Source organism: Vanellus vanellus (assembly GCF_965231255.1).
Source record: "Vanellus vanellus genome assembly, chromosome: Z".
In the NCBI taxonomy this organism is placed as follows: Eukaryota; Metazoa; Chordata; class Aves; order Charadriiformes; family Charadriidae; genus Vanellus; species Vanellus vanellus.
The window spans coordinates 22,813,776-22,835,201 of record NC_138908.1 but is presented as its reverse complement, the minus strand read 5'-3'; the positions used below and the strand labels follow the sequence as shown (position 1 = coordinate 22,835,201).

Below are 21,426 nucleotides of genomic sequence, written 5' to 3'. Positions count from 1 at the left end.
ACATGCTGCATTTAGAGCCCAATGTTACCGTTACCTTAATGGCTAAATCACAGTGTTCGCTTGCAGTAGTGAGTTGTTCAATATGTCTATCCACTTCTGCTACTGACAAACTGCAGCTGCTTTTCTTCCTCCCACAGACAACATTTTCCAGACCTGTCAGCACTCTTTGCAGTTCTGAATTCAAGTCACTACAGTTATCTGAAAAAAAGCAAAACAAAACAAAACAGATATCGCAACAATTAGTGACTCAGTGAAAAAACAAACTCTAACCCAGGAAGTGCCTGCTGCAGAACAGCTAGGACTGATACTGTTCAAGGAATGTCCTTGCAATCTGCCACTTTTTCCTCACCAACTGATAGACTTAAATACCACAACCACATCAACTGAAATCACGAGTTACCTTCCATCTGACAAATAAAACTCCACCTACTTACCTATAGTGTTCATTCTTTCTTCAAAAACCTCTCTTTTCTGAAGGACAACATTTTAAGACACGACATGGTCACAAACAATGCCATTTCTTTTTTGCTATTATTTTTGCCATACAGGGCCTATTATCCTGATTTTATTACCCTCAAAGGTGTTTTTGTTTTCTGTAAATTCAACATTTTTTTTCTGCCTGGTACATTCGCAGACATCATGAGCTGACATTTTTCAGAGGCATTTTTTGTAGTTGTACTTTGGTACTGTGTGATTTAAAAAATCCTGGTGTTCATAGAAATGATCCCTACTGACTATCTGAGAGCCTATGCTTCATTTTTATAGCTATTTCTTCATCAAATGCAACTGCAGAATATTCAGGAATCGTGACAGTGCACCTTGTTTGCTATGTTCCATACTACAACCATATTAGCAGCACATCCAACAATGCTGGTTAGTGTTTCTGCCTTACTAGTTAAGAGTTTGCAGCAACTACCAAGTGGTGCACTATGAGACGGCAGTGCACCAGCAGTTCCTACACCCTACTAAAACCAGCAGAAGGTATTCTTGCTGGAGAGTGTTATTTCTATACTACTGTTGCAAGCGTTTCACCCTGGTCAGAATTCCCTAGTAGCCTCATCGCTGTGGTTCTTACAGCGGACAAAAGCAGTGTGGCATTGAACCGTGTCTGAAATTTAGCAGACAGGAGACACCAGATTATTGTAGACTGCCTTGAAATCTCTCCGTACAAGAGAAGACTGCAAGCGGTTGGATGAAGGGATGAGATGATCAGAATGTAAAAAACTGTAAACTCGTTACCAAAAATCCAACTCCACAGCCTAATACACATAAACATGAACCTATTGCTGACCAAACAGAAGAGTTTATAATGATGTCACATTATTGTATGAAAAATGTGAAAGGGCAACACTTACAAAACTTCACTCTTGACGTCATGTTCACTAGTTAGCTCCTGACTAGCAGCCACCCATCTGTTGTAATAATACCAAAAATCCCTTTATAATAACACTCATTTATGAGCAACATATACTGTGCAGGATGCTTAATTGTAAGAACCTCTATTTTGTTTCCTTGAATTTATTTGTTTCCATAACATCTTCTATAACACACATTTTGTCCATTTAAACGACCTTCACAAGACCTTGCGTGCTGAGTTTTGTTCCTACGGTAACATTTGCACCAGGAAATAAGGGTTTACAATAATGAGAACCCCATTTCTCACAGAAAACCAGTATAACCCCATCACAAGCTCTGCAAGACATACTGGAGAGCGTTCACAGTTTTAGCTCTCGGTATTTTATTGCCTATAGCAGTAGAGCAGCATATCTACATGCATTAGTGTATCATGACTTATTATTGTTTTTAGTAAGTCACTGATGCTCATTCCATTAAGGCAGTAAGCAAGGTCATGCATATGGTTTTTAGGTCGTGATTTTTTATCCTTACATATCTGCAACTAGAAGGATAAAAAAATATATACATATTTGTGTATATATACATGTGTGTGTTTACACAAAAGGATTTATTTTCACAGGAATACAGAAACAAAACCAAAAAAGGACAGAGTCTATGTATAGAAAGAAAACATGAAAAAAATGCAAGAATCCCTGGAGTTAACATTCTTGTTTTGTCCATTGCTATATTTCATTTTATTGCCATGTTTGCCACTATTAGCAGAAACTTAAATGGATAACTTCTGTCATTGCATACAAATGCTGCTTCGGAGTCACTCCATGAAGAACAAAATCAAAACCCTAACCCCCAAATAAATGCTGAAAACTAAATTAGTTTGATTTTTTTTTTGTCAAAAGGGGAAAAAAAGGAAAAAAAAACAAAGGAAAAAAGTAGTCATGTTAGAATCTGTTCAATTTGGAACTTAATAATAAGCAGTAACTTTTGAAAGTAAAGACATTAATTTTTTAAGAATATAAAAACCTCTACTAAAATTCTTCACTCCATACAATATTTTAAGTATACTTTGAATTGCGTTTGTCAGACACTTAGTGATTACATTATTATTAATATTGTTCTATCAATGTTTTTAGAAATTAAAGACACCGAAACCCAAACATGCTGTGGCAGTTTTTGAGTTTGTAAACAAATACAGCTCCAGAGCTGTTGTATTCATTTCAATTTGAGAAATCACACAGAATATCTCTTTTATATGGTCACTTACAATACCAACATGTTTTCTACATTATTAAACTCCACATGAGGACAATGAATACTATGCCCAAGTCAGCCTGCTCTCTGGTCCATTCCTCTAAAAGGCACTGTACTGAAAAAAAGAGCAAAAAGTTCTAAATAATGAAGTGCACTGCTCCAAACAAGTGGAAACGGTTACAATAGTTTCTTATCTCTGAAAGCAAATATTGCCCAAACCATGACAATGTTGTATTAAAACCATCAAAGCCTCATTTAGAGTTAATAGCTTAATATTTAAGGATCACAACAGGGCTTAAGACTGCAAATTCAATGATTTCCTAAACCATTGCTTGTGTACAGTATCAGCCACAGAAGCTCCCAGGCACTCAGCTACTTTACCTAGGGAAGAAAATGAAGACCAACTATTTGTTCTTAAAAATAAACTGAGAGAAATAGTATTCTGAAGGGAATTCTGTAAACCAGTCGTAGTGAGGATTACACCAGAATCCTGCTAGTCTATTGCTGTGGCGCTCAGCAATTCTGCCCAAACACTTAAAACATTACCGTACCGAAAGCCTAGTATCTGCTCATGCTTACATTACAAACTTCATGGAGTAATTATTCCATACACGGACCTTCTTCAAATGACCAGTAATTGTGCTTGGATTACAAAACAGATGAAATTCTGAAGGAAAGATGCTTGCCCTCTTAGTTCTTAACCAGAAAAAATCAGTTACAGACTGTCTGGAGGTGCTCCCTTCCTTGCACTGTATTTGGACGTCTTGTGTCAGATTTATCCTTGACTAAATCCATTTCAGTAAGCTATCCCTACCCCATACTTTAAAAAGGCTATCAATTTTCAAAAAGTGCAGACAACCTTTATAATTAGGTTGTAAAAGAACTGGACAGACAGTTCCATTCCCCACGCTTTTCCCCCTCACTTTTACTACTCTTACTCTGCAATTCTTTTCTACAGTTAGACTACTTTACAGGTACATGTAAGGTATATGAATAGCTCTTTTCCCCTCTTCTTTCCCAAAAGTCATGACCTCTCCTGAACAATCATCCCATTTTAGACTCCATAGCTACTCTACATCAAGCACAGAGGTTTCTTCACATGTAAAGTTATAGTCGTGGAGAAGTTCAGCATTTGCCGTGATTAACACAGCCTAAATTCATGTATTTCCTCACCAAACGTTTGGATTTGCATTTCAAAGGCTATGATGCCTTTCTGCTGTGAGAAGGCATCACGTCTACCAAGAAGCATAACTCACCCACGTCTGCAGTGACCATGGTGGACTGATTCTCAGGTACCGAAACAGAGTTCTGATCCATGCTGCGTGAGTCTTCGTTAACCTCATGCTGGCTTTGGCTGAGCTCTGACCGCAGCTCTGAATACTCATCTTCCTCCCTGGGAGAGAGAACAAAAGCAGAAATAAAATCCTCTGAGGAAATACATATCTCTGTGACACTTATTTCAGACCTGTAAGCTGAGCCACAGGATCCAATCCACACAAGTAGAAGTGTTTTGTCCAGCCAGTAAAGAAGAGTTTATCCCCTTTATCACAAAGTGATAGTGCTATGCCCGTAACACCCACTTGCAGCAGCCAGTGCCCGGTTTCCATTTCTTTATTCCCAAGTTCATTGCTGCTCTAGACCTACAAGGAAACAACGGGTGGAATGGAGTGCAAGCAAGGATGTGTGCAAGAAGGACATACACTGCTCTGCAATAACTCCCCAACTGACAACTCTTGATCAGCACAAGTGGCTTTTGAACCAAAAGCAGATTATTAATAACCAATTTTGGTCTCTTTCTCAGTTCAAGGATGCCATTGGCTTGTGTGCAAAGCAAGTGTGTAACAAAATACTCTTGGGGACAGGTAGGTTTTTCATTTTCTCTTCTCAAAAGGAAGAGAACAGATGAGAGCACCGAACTGCTAGAGTTAGTGGAAAATAAAAAGCCTCAATTACCTAGGTTTTAACTTATTGGTCAAGCTGGTTCTACTAAAATAATGGAAGACACGGAATACTTCAGCTAAAGCTAGTGAGCTTAAAAAATTTAGGGCTTTTCCCTCCTGCTTCCACATGAAAAGTTCAGAGCAATGGAGAAGAAGATAAGTAAATGAATAATACCTTTGCCTGAGAACATTTGTAAACATTTTTTCTTTTGATCCACTTGCTGATTTGACTCAGAATTTTTTTTTTTCACTTCCATAGTGACTGTTTTGACATTAGATATTTTAAACATGAGAAAAAACACCAGCTTATCCAGGTGCAGAGCCCCTCTGATAAGTAAGCAAACAGCCATCATTTTGTTACACACTAAATCAAATGCAGAGATTCATTTTGCTGCAGATTCAGCAGAAAAGTGTGAGAATGGAACTGTCTGCATTTGGAAACAATAAGAAATAGCAAAGAGCCATGTGGGGATCTGGATCTGGGAGGGGCACCTGTAATGTTAAGTCTGCTGTGTGTATGCTACATGGTGATGAGTGTTTCTTGCAGAAATATTGCGGGATTTAGCCTGGAGGTGCATCTGGATTTGCCAGGCAAAATAGCAGAGAAGATGGCCCATACATACAGGGAACAATGACAGAAGTAAAGTCTGCTCTCAGAGTAGCAGAGGTGACAATTTACGAACCAGGCCAACTCAAAAAAAAAGGAGTTTCAGCTTCCTTGCCAAGCAGGGTTTCCCAAGGTACTGAGATGTAATTTCTACAGGAACTATTATGCTCTTCTATCCCTTAACATTTGCTTCAATGCAAAGAAAGTCTGACTTTATCAGAAGCACTTTGTGACTATTATTAAACAAAAATGCAGGTCAGCTGGTTAAAACTGAAATTTAGATCAAAGAAAGGTCTTTAAGGTACTACCATGCCATACCTGTTTAAGAATGTGTGAGAACTAAATCATGAATAGCAGGAATTAAAGCAGTGTAATGAAGACACATAAGCATGAGTTAATGTTCCATGAACTTGTTTATTATTAGCCACAGCACAAGCCAGTAGTAATTATCTTTAGACAAAAACAATTACCAAGCACTCAAACAGGTGCATTTTTTTGATCTGAAGGGAATTAATTTTTTCATTTGTGAAACAATTAGTCCTACATTTTTAAAACCTGATTTACTTCTGCAAACGGACAAGAGGCTCTATTGAGCATAAAAAAAGCCACACAAAATAATTTCCCACCACTCTCCTTTTGGCTCTTGTTGCATAGATCTTCTATTTAAAATCCAACACAGCTCCATCTAGCTAGCACTAGTGCTGTTTTTTTTTTTTTTTCAGTTTAAGCACCCTCAGTATCTTGGGCAGTTGAAAAGTATGTCAGGCAGTAGAACTCACACCCTTCCAACAGCTCAAACCAGACGTCAGTTTCTGAATGACCTAACGCTTCTAAGATCTGACCAGAAGGATCAGAAATCTACCTCTGGTAAAGCAACAGCAAGGTCAATTGGTCCCCCCCACCAGTCTCATAGGGGACAGTCTGAGGGCTAAAAACACAAGGGGGAATTTGAGGAGCACGATGTACCACAAATACAAATTCTGCCTTTAAAACAAGGTGGCAGCAACAGAAGGTACTGTTTGAGACTCCCCTTTCCCCAAAACGGGAGAAGTCCTCCAGTGGTATTGGAAATGCAAGGCGATCAAACAGCTGACCATGACAAGCCACTGAGCTCCTCCCACACCACTCAGAAGGTGGAGGCATTACAACATCCTTGTTGCTGCCATCAGCAAGGGCCCAGCTGGAGAAAGCAGATATTTGTTCTCTTATGGGCCCTGATGGTTCCCAGCTGTTGGAATGTCATGGTGAGTTGGAGGCAATTAAGATCAGATCAAGCTGTTCTAAACAGAGCCGCCTGGGATCAACGTTTGTTCTGGTTTCAGCTGGGATAGAGTTAATTTTCTTCCCAGTAGCTGCCATGATTTGGATTTAGTATGAGAATAATGCTGATAGCAACAGCTAAAACAATACATGCTAAGTAATGTTTATATTAAGTCAAGGACTTTTTTAGCTTCCCATAGAAGCTGAGAGGGAGCTCAGACAGGACAAGCCACCAAAAGGAATATTCCATAACATACATGTCATGGTCAGTATATAAACGGGGGTTGGCCGGGGCACCAGGAATCCACGATTAATGCTCAGGACAGGCTGGGCAACCAATCATCAGGTGGTGAGAGTGACTTCTGTTGCATCACTTTATTTTGTATGTTCTTTTACCATTATTATTTCTCTTCAGCTACATTTCCACTAAACAGTCTTTACCTCAACCCCTGAGGTCTTTTTCCCCCTTCTTTTTCTCCCTCTTCTCCCTACCCTGCTGGCAGGGATGGGTAGGAGTAAGTGAAGAGCCAAACGGTTCTAGTTGCTAGTTGGGGTTAAACCACAACAATGGTGGAGCAAAAAAAGTGTGTTTTACAGGTACATCTGCACTAATTGCTCTCCTCATGTTCGGGTGCAACCATGGATCACAACTGCTGCACAGGCACTGAGGAAAAACTTGATCAAATAGTGAGCAAAACAGGACACTTCCAGCATCCTTTCACGACACTGGCGAGTTCTGCCAGGATACTGGCAAGGTGCACCTTCTCTTCATGGCTGCAAACAGTGCATAGTTTCACAATTAAGGTGCCAGCAGTTTTTCAACAATCATTTTACTGGAACAAGTATTTTTAAAGCATTATAAGACCATCAGATAGAAAATACTACAGGTGTATGAGCACTGCAGCCCAGAGATTGACTGCTCCCTGTGTACACACACCTGAGGCCCCTCTGAATAAGTTAACTTGTGAACAAATAGAGACACACTTGATACAAGGTGGGAATTAACCACTGAAGGCAGGTGGGGCTGGGCATTGCACGCTGAAGCCAACGCTATCACACCCACACTGCCATCTGAATCGAATCCAAGTAGCTTCCACCTAGCACACATTTAGAAGCCCGAATCAGAACTCCAGATCATTGTGTAAATATGACTATAAGTGCCATGTGTTATTTCTTGTGATGCTGTAGTCTACTCACTCTCCTTCTTCCTCATTAACTCCAACACAACCAGCTTTCTGCATATATTTCATATTAAAAGCTGTAAGTCTGAACAAATGGGTTTACAGCAATGGGTTACAAGCTTCTTGACAACTGTTTCAAATAATCCACAGCAGACACCAATATTCAACAGAGTATATTTCTGTTTGGTATTGTGAAAGTTGCTTATTATTTTTAGAGTTGCACAGATGTACCCCAACAGCCCCTGGTTTAGAACTAAAAGCAATTTGATCTCTTCCTTTCTCCTTTTGCTGAATCTCAGTCTGACATCTAAGAAAGACCATCGGTTGTAGGACGAGGTTGTTTCTGCACAACCAAGTTACAGATGATTTTGCCAGCCAAACACATAATTAAGAAAATGAGAGTTGAGCTTGAATGAATCTAAGGCAACACGAAAAACTTCCAAAGTCAGTAATATTCACCTTTAATGTAGACATAATTCCCTTTCAGTACACGACTGTGTAATTTGTAAATCTTTCTGTGCTTCAGATTTATCAGGAGTATCCTTTATGTCCAAGTACTTACAATACTACTACAACTGGGAAGATATATTTGATTGGCTTTTCCGTCTTCTAAGCTGTACACACTTGGAGAGAAAACGGGAGTTGGCATATCCCTTGTCAAAGGACGAAGAACCTCTGTAATGCAAAAAATTTGTCTTCTACAAATTGAAACAGAAGAAGTAGGGGTAAGGCTGCCACTGGCATCCACTCAACACACTAACAGGAACCCCAAGCCAGGACCACTTAAGTGAACACTGTTCACTCTAAAAGAAGCTGACAAAACGTGCTCTGCACAATCACCATTGGCTCTTCCACCCAACAGTCTTGCAGAGTTTGACAAAAGCCTGTGACTTGAGTTTTACAATGAACTTATGCGCAATACTAGCCACCTCCTCTCCCTTCCTGCTCCCTATTAATGTAGACAGGAACAGTGAGACACTGTCAGACAATTATAATTTTCCAAGAAAATTCAGAGCCAAGGTTTACATCTCCAGACTGCTCAAACAAACAAACAAAAAAAGCATCGTCATCCTAGTGGAGCACTTCTTTAGCGTCTTTTTGCTCCCAAATTGCTACCTTCTTGAGCCAGAAGTGGGCAAATTCTGCACTGTCACACATGAAGAACTAGGCAAACAAGAGGCTTGTCTGCTTGCACAATATGAGTATAGGCAACTCTTTTTTAGCCCTAATATCAAACCAATTACAGCTGAATTTCAGCTTTTTTTTTTTTTTTTTTTTTTTTGGTGAGGTTGGGCTTCTAAACCAGCTGGGCTATCCAGAGCAGCAGCAGGGAGATGAGACAACTGCAGATGAATGTTGGCTTGCTCCCACAACCATGGTGACCTCATTTTCCTTAGGGAATGATGGAAGAACGCAGTGCAAGAGCAGCAGCTAACTTCATGTGGCCACACACATGGAACTCGTTGTACCCAAGAAATAGCTAGCAAACCTAGAACAATCCTAGAAACTTCTAAAAATACTCCTGTATGATTACTGTTACTAAGATCAGCCTCTCAGATACACCTGGGAAGAGGCACAGGCATTGACATGTGACCTAAGTTCTCTTCTAGAGCTGTCATTACTAAACCACATGAGCAAAAGCCATTACGCTTCAAGCTGTGTAAAACCCCTGATATTGCAAGGGCCAAAAATTAAAAAACACCCCACCAAAAAACAAAGACAGAAAAATTCTTGGAATGGAGAATATTAACTAGCTTATACAGCCTGCCAATGCTCCGCAAACTGTTGCAGCAATACCCTATTCAGATTTTAACACTCTTTCTGCCCTACTTTCTGAGGGTACTACTGACATTCAAACAAAGAGCTACAAATTTAAAGATTAAAGAGGATTAGGAGGATAGTCAAATACCCTCCATGAAGCTCTGTTTTCTTCTAATTGTTTCCAGAATATTTTTGGGTTTGGGGAAGAACCATGAGGAATGTCATGAAGCAGCAGTACATCAAGCTACAAGTTAGTTTATTTTTACAGCCTAAAAATGATACATGAAAATACCGAACAATCTCTGTGTCAGCACTGGGGAAACATTTATCTGTTATGCAGTTAATGTAAACTCAAGAAAACTGTTTCCAGAAAGACAGCCTACATGTTGTGATAGCACAAGTAAAGCCTCCACTCAGTATGACTTGCAGGTATCCAAGAGACAAATCAAAACCAAAACCCCTCCTGTGCTCTGGTCTAGAAGAAAGTGTAAATGCCGTGGTTCTAGCAGGGCCGTGCTCCCAGAACCCTTTCTCTCAGGACTGTTTTGTTCCAGCTCCGGGGCTCACCGTCCCCATAGCCAAGGGTGGTGCGCTGTGAGTCACACCTGTGCGGGCAAGGACAGCAATTACACCGCCCTTGCTCTGCGGGATGGAACAGCTTCTCAAGAGTGACGCAAGTAGATCCCAGAGCGGATTTACAGACAGTCACAGCAGGAAGTATCAGTTTTCCTTCTTTCATACAAACCCTATGGAATCCCTCCAATTCTACCTCTGCTTGCCATTTTAAGGAGGAATATTACTCCTCTGTTCCTCAGACACCAAATTATTGGCCTGCCAAAGAAAACAAGCTATTCCAATCATTAGAGGAAATAAAAAACTTAACTTAATAAACATTTTTGATGTTACGAATAAAACTAGAGCAAGTAAAAACAGAGGGGGCATCTTAGCAAAGGAGCAAAAGGAGCTCTTGGACGATAAGACCAAACAGGTAGGGCATGGCAGTGGTGTGGCATCCATTGTAGCAGTGCTGTTCTGATGCCTTCAAAAGCCTGCAACCCCCAGAGGGGCAGCAAAACTGCACTTTTCAGGAGAAGCAGCAGGCGCTTCCTGTCAAGCTTGGTGCCTCTTATGCCTCACTTTCCTGTGCGTGCCACAGCTGACTTGTTTATGGACATGGTTAAACATTCACAGTATCCACTGGATTCCAATATTTCGTAAATGAACACCAACTGGCATTTAGCTTGCCACAGGGACTCCAAACAAACAATTTTTATGGATTCTATGTAATATTTTTCTTAAATGCCATAGAGTTCTTCTGCCATTCAAGGAAAAAAAAAAGTAAATCAATGCAGCTCTCATGCTTCTCAAATTTTGCTTTACAACCAGTCTTTTCATCTGCTAGAGCTTTACCAGAGAGGAGGGCAGGATAGGCAGCCACTATCATGCTGAAAAGAAAGGTGACTTGAAAAGAGACGAATGGGAATTTTGTCTGCAGAGGTATCTGCATGAACAAACAAGGGAGTCACAGAGATTTTTTCAGAGAAGTGCTACCAGTTTAGAAAATACTTACCTGACAAATCTCACCATGATCATCGCTAGTTATGATCATCTCAGAGTTAGCAGTACATATCTTTTTAAATAACATTAACATAATGTGATTCTATCACTGCTTTTACAGTGGTATATATGCATGATGATACTTTCTCTTATTTCTTTTTCTTTTTCCATATAAATATTTTCATGACAGGTTAAGTGAGTAGTTGTAACAACATTGCCTTGTGCTAGTAGAAATGTTTACAAGGAAGAACAAATGAAGCAGTTATCAAAAAACTGGCAGCTAATACCAAGGAAAACTGAAAATTTGCTACATGGGTAGAGCACCATGTCAAAATTACCTATGAAAGTGTCAAATCTAATTTGTTCTCTAGAAAATCCAGACATTCTAGTAGTTTAGTTGCATCCTCACAAGCTAAACTTTAAGAAGCTCTCTCCTCGTTCTAGTCCAACTTTCTCTAGGTTAAAAATAATGGGTAAAGGCAAGTGATGAAAAGTAAGTGTTTTCTTGTAGTCAAATGTAAAGTTTATTTTAACACAGTAACAAGTAATGACGTAGTGTAATACCCCAAGCTTTGCTGCTCCAAGAACAGGCAACAATGCAGTTTGTACCATTGTGTTTTGTCCCAAATACCAGTACAAGTAGATGCAAAACCTACTGATATCCATTTGAGCCCTGTTTCTCACTACAAGTGATTTGGCTTAAGTGATCTACAGGATGCCAAAAAATAAAATTAAAAGCAGAGGTGCACCTTCCTTTATCCACCATTGCTATCACTTATCTGGTACCCTGGGATGTACATTACATTAAAGGAATATTTAGATGGTACAGTGCAGTTCGCTGCAGTGCTCGTTAGGCTTTGCAAAGTGTGATTTTGCCATGGAGAATGGAGCACTTTTGAGCCTCGGGATGATACTCTGCAGAACACATGCCTTAATTATGGGCAGCTACTCAGCACCAGTCACAGTAAGCCTAACTACCTTAAAGTCATAATCTAATTATATTTACAGTATAATTCACACCACGTTCTGCACCATTCTTGTATAGGTCCAGAATTTCCAGGAACTTGCTGTACCTTATTGTTGTTCCCTGTAGTCGATCAATTTTCTTATTCAATTCTGCAATGATACTGTGCAGCTCCGTGATTCGTTCCTCATAGCGTAGTGTTGTTCGCTCCTGCACATCTTCATGCTCTCTCATTAGGTGGGACTGTTCACACTAAAGCGGAGAAAATAGGAACAGAAAGGGTCTTATGAATAACAGCATAGAGAGCAGATACAAGGCAAAAGTGCACACCATTAATTATTTTGTTACTCGTCAAACCAACAATGCCTTAGCAAGAGAAAAGACTGATGCAAAATATTGACAGGTACACAATTACAGGATTTTAGGAACTGAAAGACGATGCAGTGTACTATTTTTTTCTAAAGGGTGGAAGTTGCCCTTCCTGCTTGAACAAAAAAACACCATTTGCAACTCAAAATAGCTATAAATATCTCATATTTGAATCCATTAGATTCATGATGCGTTGTGAATCTCCAAGGATCTTCCCAACGTGTTCTGAATTAGAACAAGTACTAAGGCAGAAACCACACTATTATAAAGAAAAGTCGCCACACTCGGAGGTTATGGCTTCTCCTCTAGTATGAATACTTGTTTTTATTAGCCTTTAAAGATAACATAGCATAATTTTTATTACTTTAATCCTCTACAATAAAATGTTTATTCTTTGAAAAATTAAAAGGATACCCGGCTGCTTTTTTTTCATACGTATCATGAAATCCTTCTTTTCCTTTCCAATAGAACTTTAAATCCCGCCTCTCTGGCTTACTCTTCGTGCCAGCAAACACCCTACTTCAATTACAGCAAACAATTACAGTCTACTGCAATTACAATCCAACACTGCATGCTGATTGAAGTTATGCTTGGTAGTGGCTGAAAAGAGCAAGACTTACAACTTTTTTCATCTGCCCGCCCCCAACAGTAGAAAACCCACACTTGTTAATTGAAGACCTGCAACATAAGATCCTGGTAGCATTTCTAAAGTCTACAATTTACAGTAATATATGAGGTCCTCCAACATTGTTGCATCAAAACTTATTTTTTCAAATCAAGTAAACACTGTACAAACTAACTCCCTCAATCCTTTGTATCATAAATATGAAAATTATATCCAAACTAACAGATATGCCAGAATTTTCATAGTTTGCCCTTATATTTTTTGGCCACTCACATTGGCAGCTTGAGAACATAATCTATATAAAAGGCTGCTTGAAAACTAGAATTTACATTGAGCTTCAGTAACATTTTTCTTCTAAATTTTAAATAAAATTTATTTCAATATTTTTAAGTTGCAGGAATATGCACATTGAAAGGTAGCCCAGACATTAGAGCACCCTCCCACAGACTACAACAAAAGTTTCTTACTCCAGCTGGAGTCAAAAGCGCTTTCACCGTAACTAAGACAAACACATTATATCTTCATGCTGAAGAGGAGAGCAAAAGGTCATATTTTAGAAGACTGACAATGTTCACCTGGCTTTTAAGACTTCATGTTAGCAACGAACATGGTTATACACATATATTATAACGACTGTTTATTGTTGGATCATTCCACAACTGACTTCTCATGTTTCTCTACCTTAACATTGTATCTGGCCGAAGAACTACCACAGCTATCAAAGTGCAGAAATAACACAGAGAAAATGTTTAACAAAAGCTTTAGAATAGATTTAAGTACAATAAAGAGTTGCTTATTTTGCCTTTCTAAACCTAAATTTCCTCTGACACACATTGATACCAACAAACACTACCTAAGCATTATCCAGATCAATCAATTATGTACACTGTTTTTTTCTTTTAAACCAAAAAGATGTTTCAGATGGAGTGTGTAACGATTATTTTCAGACAATAAATAAAAACCCTATCACAACAATTTTTGTCTTTCTAAGCTGCGCACTGAAAAGCAGAATTTGTTTAGCTTGACTGAAGATATATGGACTCTTGCTAATGGACCTCTGCCACATTACCAGATTTGCTTTCTGTTTTCTCCAGCCATTTCTCAGTCACCATTTTTCAGGATAATCATCATTTAGTGACAGACATACTCTGTGAACAAACAGCAATCTGGCAATATAAGGCAGCAGCTTCACATTTGATTTTTTAAAAGCTCACTTGGATTATCTTGGGCAAAAGTAACTGGAAAAAGCAGAAAGGAGACCTCTGTGAAGACAGGACATGATGTTAAGAAAGACTGCTGTGCCTTGGAGGTGGGTACAGAGTAAGGTCTCATAAGTTCTGGTCAGCCATGACAAGTCTAAACTAAAAAAGGCAAAAGCATCCAAACAATGGAAACATAGTTCAGTACGAATCCCAAAATGCAGCAATGGAAAATTTTTCTGGTTATACAGGATTGCTCCTTATTATGGCACATTCATCTCAAAGCTTAAAAGGGAAAAGAAACAAATGCATGTTTTGGTACCCATTGCTAAAGTCTTTTTCTGGGATACCGAACCTGTTCATCATCCTCTTTAGCTTCTGTGTCCTTTGAGTCTCAGAACAATGATCTGCCACCAGTTCCTATTTCTTTCCAAAGTGTATGCATTCTGCTCTTGCAATTTATTTGCATGTCAGTCACACAACCTTTTTAAGATAAATACCTTACACACTCTTCCTCATCCCTCTTCCAGCCTCATACTTAAGCTCTGATCAAAACCATTAAGAGCTCTAATTCTCTGAGAAAGCAAACACAGGGATAATCCACTAAGACGCAGCAAAAGATGAGCAATTGTTGAGGTCAGGAGAGAAGCACAGTTCTCAGTTTAAGTGACCCTTGGCTGGTTTTTGGTACAGACCAAAAAGGTTATTTCAATTACAGTATAAATTAACAATGCCTGGAATAAATTAATATATAAATTAATTTATAAATTAAAGTATAAATTAATAAGCCTGGAAACACCCTTGTCTGACCTCTTGATGCTGGGAAACAACCACAAGAGCAAGAAGAGTACGAAGGAGGATGATAAGGGAAAATATTTTAACCCAAGCATATTGTCTCAACGTACGATTCTACTGCCTATTAACGTACACAAATTCCTAGAACAAGAAAGACCACCAGTGCAAACCTTTACATTAAATTTGCAGCATTTGGTCAGAGGACAAAAAAAGAACAACCGGGAGCAGTGCTCGGTAAAAGATCTCCTGCTGCCTCAGGCCCTGTGGAGATGAACACTGGCTATGGCATTGTTCACCAAGAATACAAGTCATCACCCGAATAAGCCACAATGATAAACCCGTCTAACAGGCTTGCAGGAGCTAAACATCTTCACTCAGCTAATACAGTATTTTAATTTAATAGGAGTGGCAGATTTTAAAGTGGCAATCCATTCATCTAATTTTAAGTAAAAACACAAGTCCATTGTGCCAATTCCTCAATCACAAAAACATGCATGGTCAGAATTAATCGTTTGGTGGTATATTCTGTGTATACTTGATGCGAAAGAAGAATACAAGTACACAGGACTAATCCATGTGAGATAAGGACATCACACAACAGCATGAGTAATTTCAAAGTTCACCTGAACACCATACATTTCTATTTCAAGTTACTTTGTTAAATGAGAAACTGAAGCCTTCCTGTGAAGTTCACGTATTCTTATGTGACTACAGAATATTGGTTTTATTCTTACACCGAAATTCTGCTGTCCCCCGCTATATTCTCAATAATCAAGAGGATAGTAAAGGATTATTACTGCAGTAATGAGACTTACTGCTGTGTGACAGAGGAACCAGAATGACGCAGCACAGTCTTTGTTACCCTGTGTCTACAGCTGTTATAAAATTTCCAAATTACAAGGACTAAGCACAAAGAATGAGAGAGCAGGACTACTTTGTGAAAGGAGATAAACTGATAAGAAAGATGTAGTAAGTGAATTGCCTATTCTTGTTGTATTTGCTGAAACATTCAGCACGTTATTAAGTCCCACGTTCTATCATAAAACTGCAAAACTCAGTGTCACAGGATGTAGGAAATGCCAAGAATGTAGATGGATTAGAAAGAAGATTAGATAAATCCATGCAGGACAGGACCATAGAGGACTATTAAATGAGATGCAGCCACCTGCTCACAGATGTTGGCAGAAAGGTGGGGGAGTATGAAGGAGGACAACTCTTTATATGCGTTTCTTATGCTCTCCCTTCAGACATGCACTATTTATCACTGCCAACGCCAGGATACCGTGCCAGACAGAGCTAGTAGAAAGCACTACTTTTCTTCTCATAACCACAGAAAGATTTTTGGAAGAAGACATTAGTTGTGGTTGACCAGTACTTTACAGCAAATTTCATTCAAGGGATCACTCTGTTGCCAAATTGTCCACCGATAGAAACGCAGATACAAGCAGATCCGCTGTCTTACTGAAATAATAGAAGGGTGTAGGCAAATGCTGTAGCAGGTCTCCACAGACTGCAGTTTTGGAAATGAGCGTGATACAACAACCAGTAACACATTACATCCTTTTACAAAATTTTAAGCACAGGCTATCCAACTATCTTTCTTCACCATTTGTCATCTATTACTGGAACCATCTCTGCTCTGCACATCACGCATCCCTTCTTCCAAAGTGTCTCACGTGCCTCATGAAATGATGGGAAAGGTATTACCAAAAATGTGTTTTAAGAGCTGTGTGTTCCAGAGAGCATTTACCATGCCAGACGAAATTAAACATGTGCTGCCTTTGTAAGTATAGTCCAGATGCAGAATAGAGATTTAATACTTACCCACTAGCATCTGAATATGGTTACGCAGAACCTCAAACACCTCTTATTTAATTTATGACTTCTTAACTTCTGATTTGCATTAGTGAGGAAGAAATGCATTAGACAGAGGTTGTAGAGGAAAAAAAAAGATATTATATGATACATGGTATGAATTTGTATGAATCTCTGTGGAGTGGGAGGAAAAGTTCAAAAAATTATGTTAAGTGAAGCATCTACTTGGAAGCGATGCAGTTAGAAAAAGAAGAAAAGGTAAAGTGGCTTCACCAGAGCCTGTCTTAGTACTTAAACAAAGCCAACACATTGAATATATGAGTTGTGCTTGTTTAATGGCTTATGCCTTGAGAAAGATTGTATCTTATTTAATACACACCTCCAAAAATTTCTACGGACTTGAGGGCTTTTTAAAAAAAAAATTGAAAAGAGCTAACTAGTGTGCTAGAAAGCACACTAGCTTTCACATATTCTGATTTTGTATTATTCACAATTTGGGTAGCAGTCATCACTACGCTAGTGTTTGCAAGCACACAGCCCAAGATCACGTAAAAACTCTCAGCATTATAAACTGAACACTACATACACATGCATAATTGGTAACCCATCACAGAAAACACCAATCAATCTCGAGCTTACAGGGCAGATGTTAATTGGGCTTAAGCCCTTAATCCCAGCCACCATCAGTGGGGATTCATTACTGTATGGGACCACCTACAAGGCACTTTTCATTGGCTGAGAGACGATACATGTATTTTTAAGCAAAGATCTGGAAATGAAAATAAAACACCGACAAAAACCTCTGATTAGCACAAGACCCTGCAGAGTTATAAATAACAACACAGTCAGTGTAGTCAGGCAGAATGATGCGGATCGTTTGGATACGGTGGATCCATCTGACTGTTCAATGATTGTCAAGTGCAGCCCCATATCAAACTGTATGTCAGAAAGAGGACTCTAACTCTGAGTGCAGTAGAAATTAGAAAAGGCTCTCAGGATTATAGCTAATGAACAATCTTAACTCCCAGTGTGGCTCTGGCTCACATACTGAGGGGAATAAAAACATGAAAGTGTTTATTTCTGGATGTTGCATTGATGGTCTGCAATAAGAGTATCACTTACAAGCCCCAAAACCTTAAAGGTAGCTGAAAAAATATCAGGGAATGCAGACAAAGGCCAAAATATAGTTGGAGGACTGAAGTAAGAGCCTTAAAATCTACACTGCTTAAACTTATCTGCATTTGGCTGGAATTTAACTAACACACAAGCCCCTACCAAAATGTAGTGAAGACTCTGAATTTGCAAAATCACAGAGTGGCTGAGGTTGACAGGGACCTCTGGAGGTCATTCATCCAATCCCTTACCCAGTTCAAGGAGGGCCACCTAGACAGATTGCCCAAGACCAGGTCCAGGTGGCTTGAGTACTTCCAAGGCTGTACATTCCACAACCTCTTTGGGCAACAAATAAGATGCTTACTTTACAGGACAAAATGCTTTGACTGCCCCTATGCAAGTATAAATGGGTACATATTTTGAATTAGTTTTGAAATGTAAAGTACTTATAAAATGTATTTGCCAGAATGACAGTATCTGAAAACAAAGGTTTTGTTTATAGAAGACAGAAGTATTAAGAACAGTTCAGTTCTCGCTGTTTGCATTTGCCTCTCTACATTTACCTTGATCTGAAAATATTTTTTTTTCTTTTTTCTTTTAAGAGCTGTGAAAGCATTAGAGTTCAGATCTTATTCTTACTTAATCCCTTGGCTTTCCTCTGGCTGTGTTTTCCACAACAGATACATAAAAACAGGCTTACTAAAAGCGAGACTGAGATCACAAATCATTTCTTACATACCACCAAAGCACTGCCAATTGGCAATAGCTTTTGATCAGTGTTAATTTGTGCCGTGTTTGAATCTGACCCAGAAGTGGAAGGCTCTGCAATCAGTTACCTAATCCACTGAGAGTATGCTGCAATTTTTATACTCTAAAATATTTCAAGGCGGTTGCTGTTTATATTGGCTTCAAAACAAAACAAATCTAACTCTTTCTTGCTATTTTTTAGAAGAAAGTCATCAGCACGTAAAACTTAAAACCCACGGCGACTACATTTCTTGCAGTCTTAAAATTCTTTTCACTTGTGACATTGTTCAGATATTTTATCCTCTCCCCACATACCATATTCCTCTCTGAAGAATAAGGACAAAACAAAACCGACGACCTTCTTCAGGATCTTGAACTATTGCTCACCTGTGCTTTTGCCAATTTCTTTTCCAACAGGTCACGCTCCCTTTCTGTTTGTTGTAGACGTTTATTAAGCTCCACTATGTCTCCCTTTAATGAAGCCAGGGCTGCTAAATGAAGCTAGAAGACAAAAGGAAAGAAACAAATTAACCGATTCCCAAGCCACATAGCAGTAGCATTTGAAAGAAGATACAGTATTACACAGCAGCTACACTATCTGTGGATTTCTGCAGTAGTTAATAGGAACTTCGGTGTAACAAAAGCCTGAAAGAAATCCATGTGCGCAACTAAATACTTTCTACATGGAATTTTCCTCTCCAGACAGCACAGGCATTCATTCATCAGAAAACACATTATAAGGATAAATACAATGGAGTATAATTAGTAGATTAGTTCTAACAGTTTAATAAGAAGTGGCCCGAGTCTTGTGTTACAAAACTTTACATTAAATGTTGACTCAGATTTGTATTATAAAAGAAGGTGTATCATGTTTTGATGCCTCCAGACATATAGAGGTTATCAGTTTGGGGAAGGGAATAACTCCACGCATAGGATTTGGTTTTATTTCGCAACTAAAGCTTATTCCACTTTGAGCTCCTGCTCTGTGGTTGTTCTCTTTGGTCACACATCAGTGAGTTTCAATGATTCTAATCTACTGAAGCCACACATGAGGAACCTGAAATATTTTTCTTTCTGCAGTAGACCCTTTTGATGAAAGACCTGTTCTACATTTGGAAATATGTAACACACTAGGATAACTAACACCATCTAAATTACCTTAGCTATGTAACTTAGAAATCAAGAACAATTCTTAAAAAAATCCTATACCGGTAACTTATTCACACTCTCTTCCTGTCCTTAAATATCCCATTCATCATTACACCGAAGGCATCAGCTATCATTCAACTCTCAGTATTGACAACCACAACCAAGAAGTCCAGGAGGAAAGAAAAAACTCCAAGTTATACCGGGGGAGAAAACAAAAGTGACCTTTTGCACCAGACCAAGTAACACAGCACACATCGCTCTGCTGCCAAGATTCAGACTGAAACACAGACCCTGTTTCTAGTCCTTCAGCCAGTTTCACTCCTTTACTCTGACATTTTATTGGGCGGGTCACTTTTAAGTTATTTTTCTTGTTCCATTTCCAGTCAATCTGCTAATGAGTCCTATTTTGATATCAGTTTTACCTTCACAATACTGGAAGCCAGCAAAACCGTAAGTGTTTTCACATACTGCTGTGTGAAAGTCGATGTGTGACAGCAGAGAGACTAGATAATTTGGCAACAGCTCCTTCACATACAGTATTCCCATTGTTATAGAAAAGGCCACCTCTGGCTTCAAGACAGAAAACATAATTTTATAAAGATTTTTAGATGTGAATTCTGCAGTTTTAAGTGCAGCATAACTATTTATGCTAGAAGTTCTGGACATCCTCACTTGTGAGTTCAGTCAACAGCATTTTTATTATGTCAGCTACAAAAACGTCTTACACGTTTCAGTACAAATATGCTCGTACACAAATTTATGTTGCAGTAGGTTTAAGGTTCTTGAGGCAACCTCATCTTTCAAGCGAAAAAACAGTAATTCAGGCCTGCTGTAGGCATATGCTGTATAGATTCTTTCAAGTAAGTATGCTGAAATCTCTTAATAAACCCAGAAACACCCTGAATATCTTCAAGCATTCTTGGGCTTTCAGCAGAAGGCCTTCCTTCCTACCACAGGAAAGCATGCACTGGTTTTACAGCGTGAAGAAACAAGAACTGGTCTAATTGTACTGATCTGTTCATAATTGACTTCCAATTTTAAGGAAAACTGCTGAATTTATAAGCCACTGTTTCACCTTATTTCCTTCACAGAGGGGAAGTGCTGCAACGAAGCTCACCGGTTTGTTCATTAGATCTTGCATCCTTCACCACAGCTTTCAAATAACACAGGAAAAATTGGCTACAATTCTCTAAATTGAATAAAACAATGCTATGTATTCAAGGAAGTATCATTCCCTTTTGTACACTATAATTAAATGATCACCAGCTGTGGTTTTAATTAAATACCACGCCAATAATGTCCATGCACATGGTGCTGTAATATAAAAAGGACACCGTTAATTTAAAAATCTCAATGAAAACCAACTTGTTCTCCAAACAGTGGAACCAATGAGGCAGACTTCCTATGGATTTCTCTTTGTCCTCTTCCAACACTGCAATCAGCTCATCTCTTCTTCACATCCTCTAGCACACCCTAAACTGGATAAGAAACAGCGTAATTTGTGTCCAGTTTTACAGCAACGCTGCTGCCTGGCCTGGCAGCTCCTGCCAAACAGGGGTATCCAATACGTCAGTTACACAAAACTCCCCATTCGATATAGGGTCTCTCCTCTACAAGTAACCAAAGGATTTCTTTACTAATTACAAGGGAAGTTCGTTGCATCCTTCACTATCAAAAATTATCCTTTCCTTTAATAAATTGGACCGGTCCAGTTTCCAAGTACTAGTACAACAACAACAA

The 21,426-nt window shown here is 39.0% G+C and overlaps 1 protein-coding gene across 2 annotated transcripts in view; it reads right to left on the bottom strand.

The window, feature by feature from the left end:
- Positions 1-21,426, bottom strand: part of MCC (MCC regulator of WNT signaling pathway) — a gene marked incomplete at its 5' end in the record, with an annotated part of 212,163 nt that overhangs the window by 51,019 nt on the left and 139,718 nt on the right. For both annotated transcript variants that reach the window (XM_082498053.1, XM_082498054.1), the window contains 4 exons: positions 35-198; positions 3,861-3,997; positions 11,984-12,126; positions 18,925-19,038. In XM_082498053.1, coding sequence (XP_082354179.1) covers positions 35-198; positions 3,861-3,997; positions 11,984-12,126; positions 18,925-19,038 — 558 coding nt within the window. The remainder of the gene's footprint in view (positions 1-34; positions 199-3,860; positions 3,998-11,983; positions 12,127-18,924; positions 19,039-21,426) is intronic.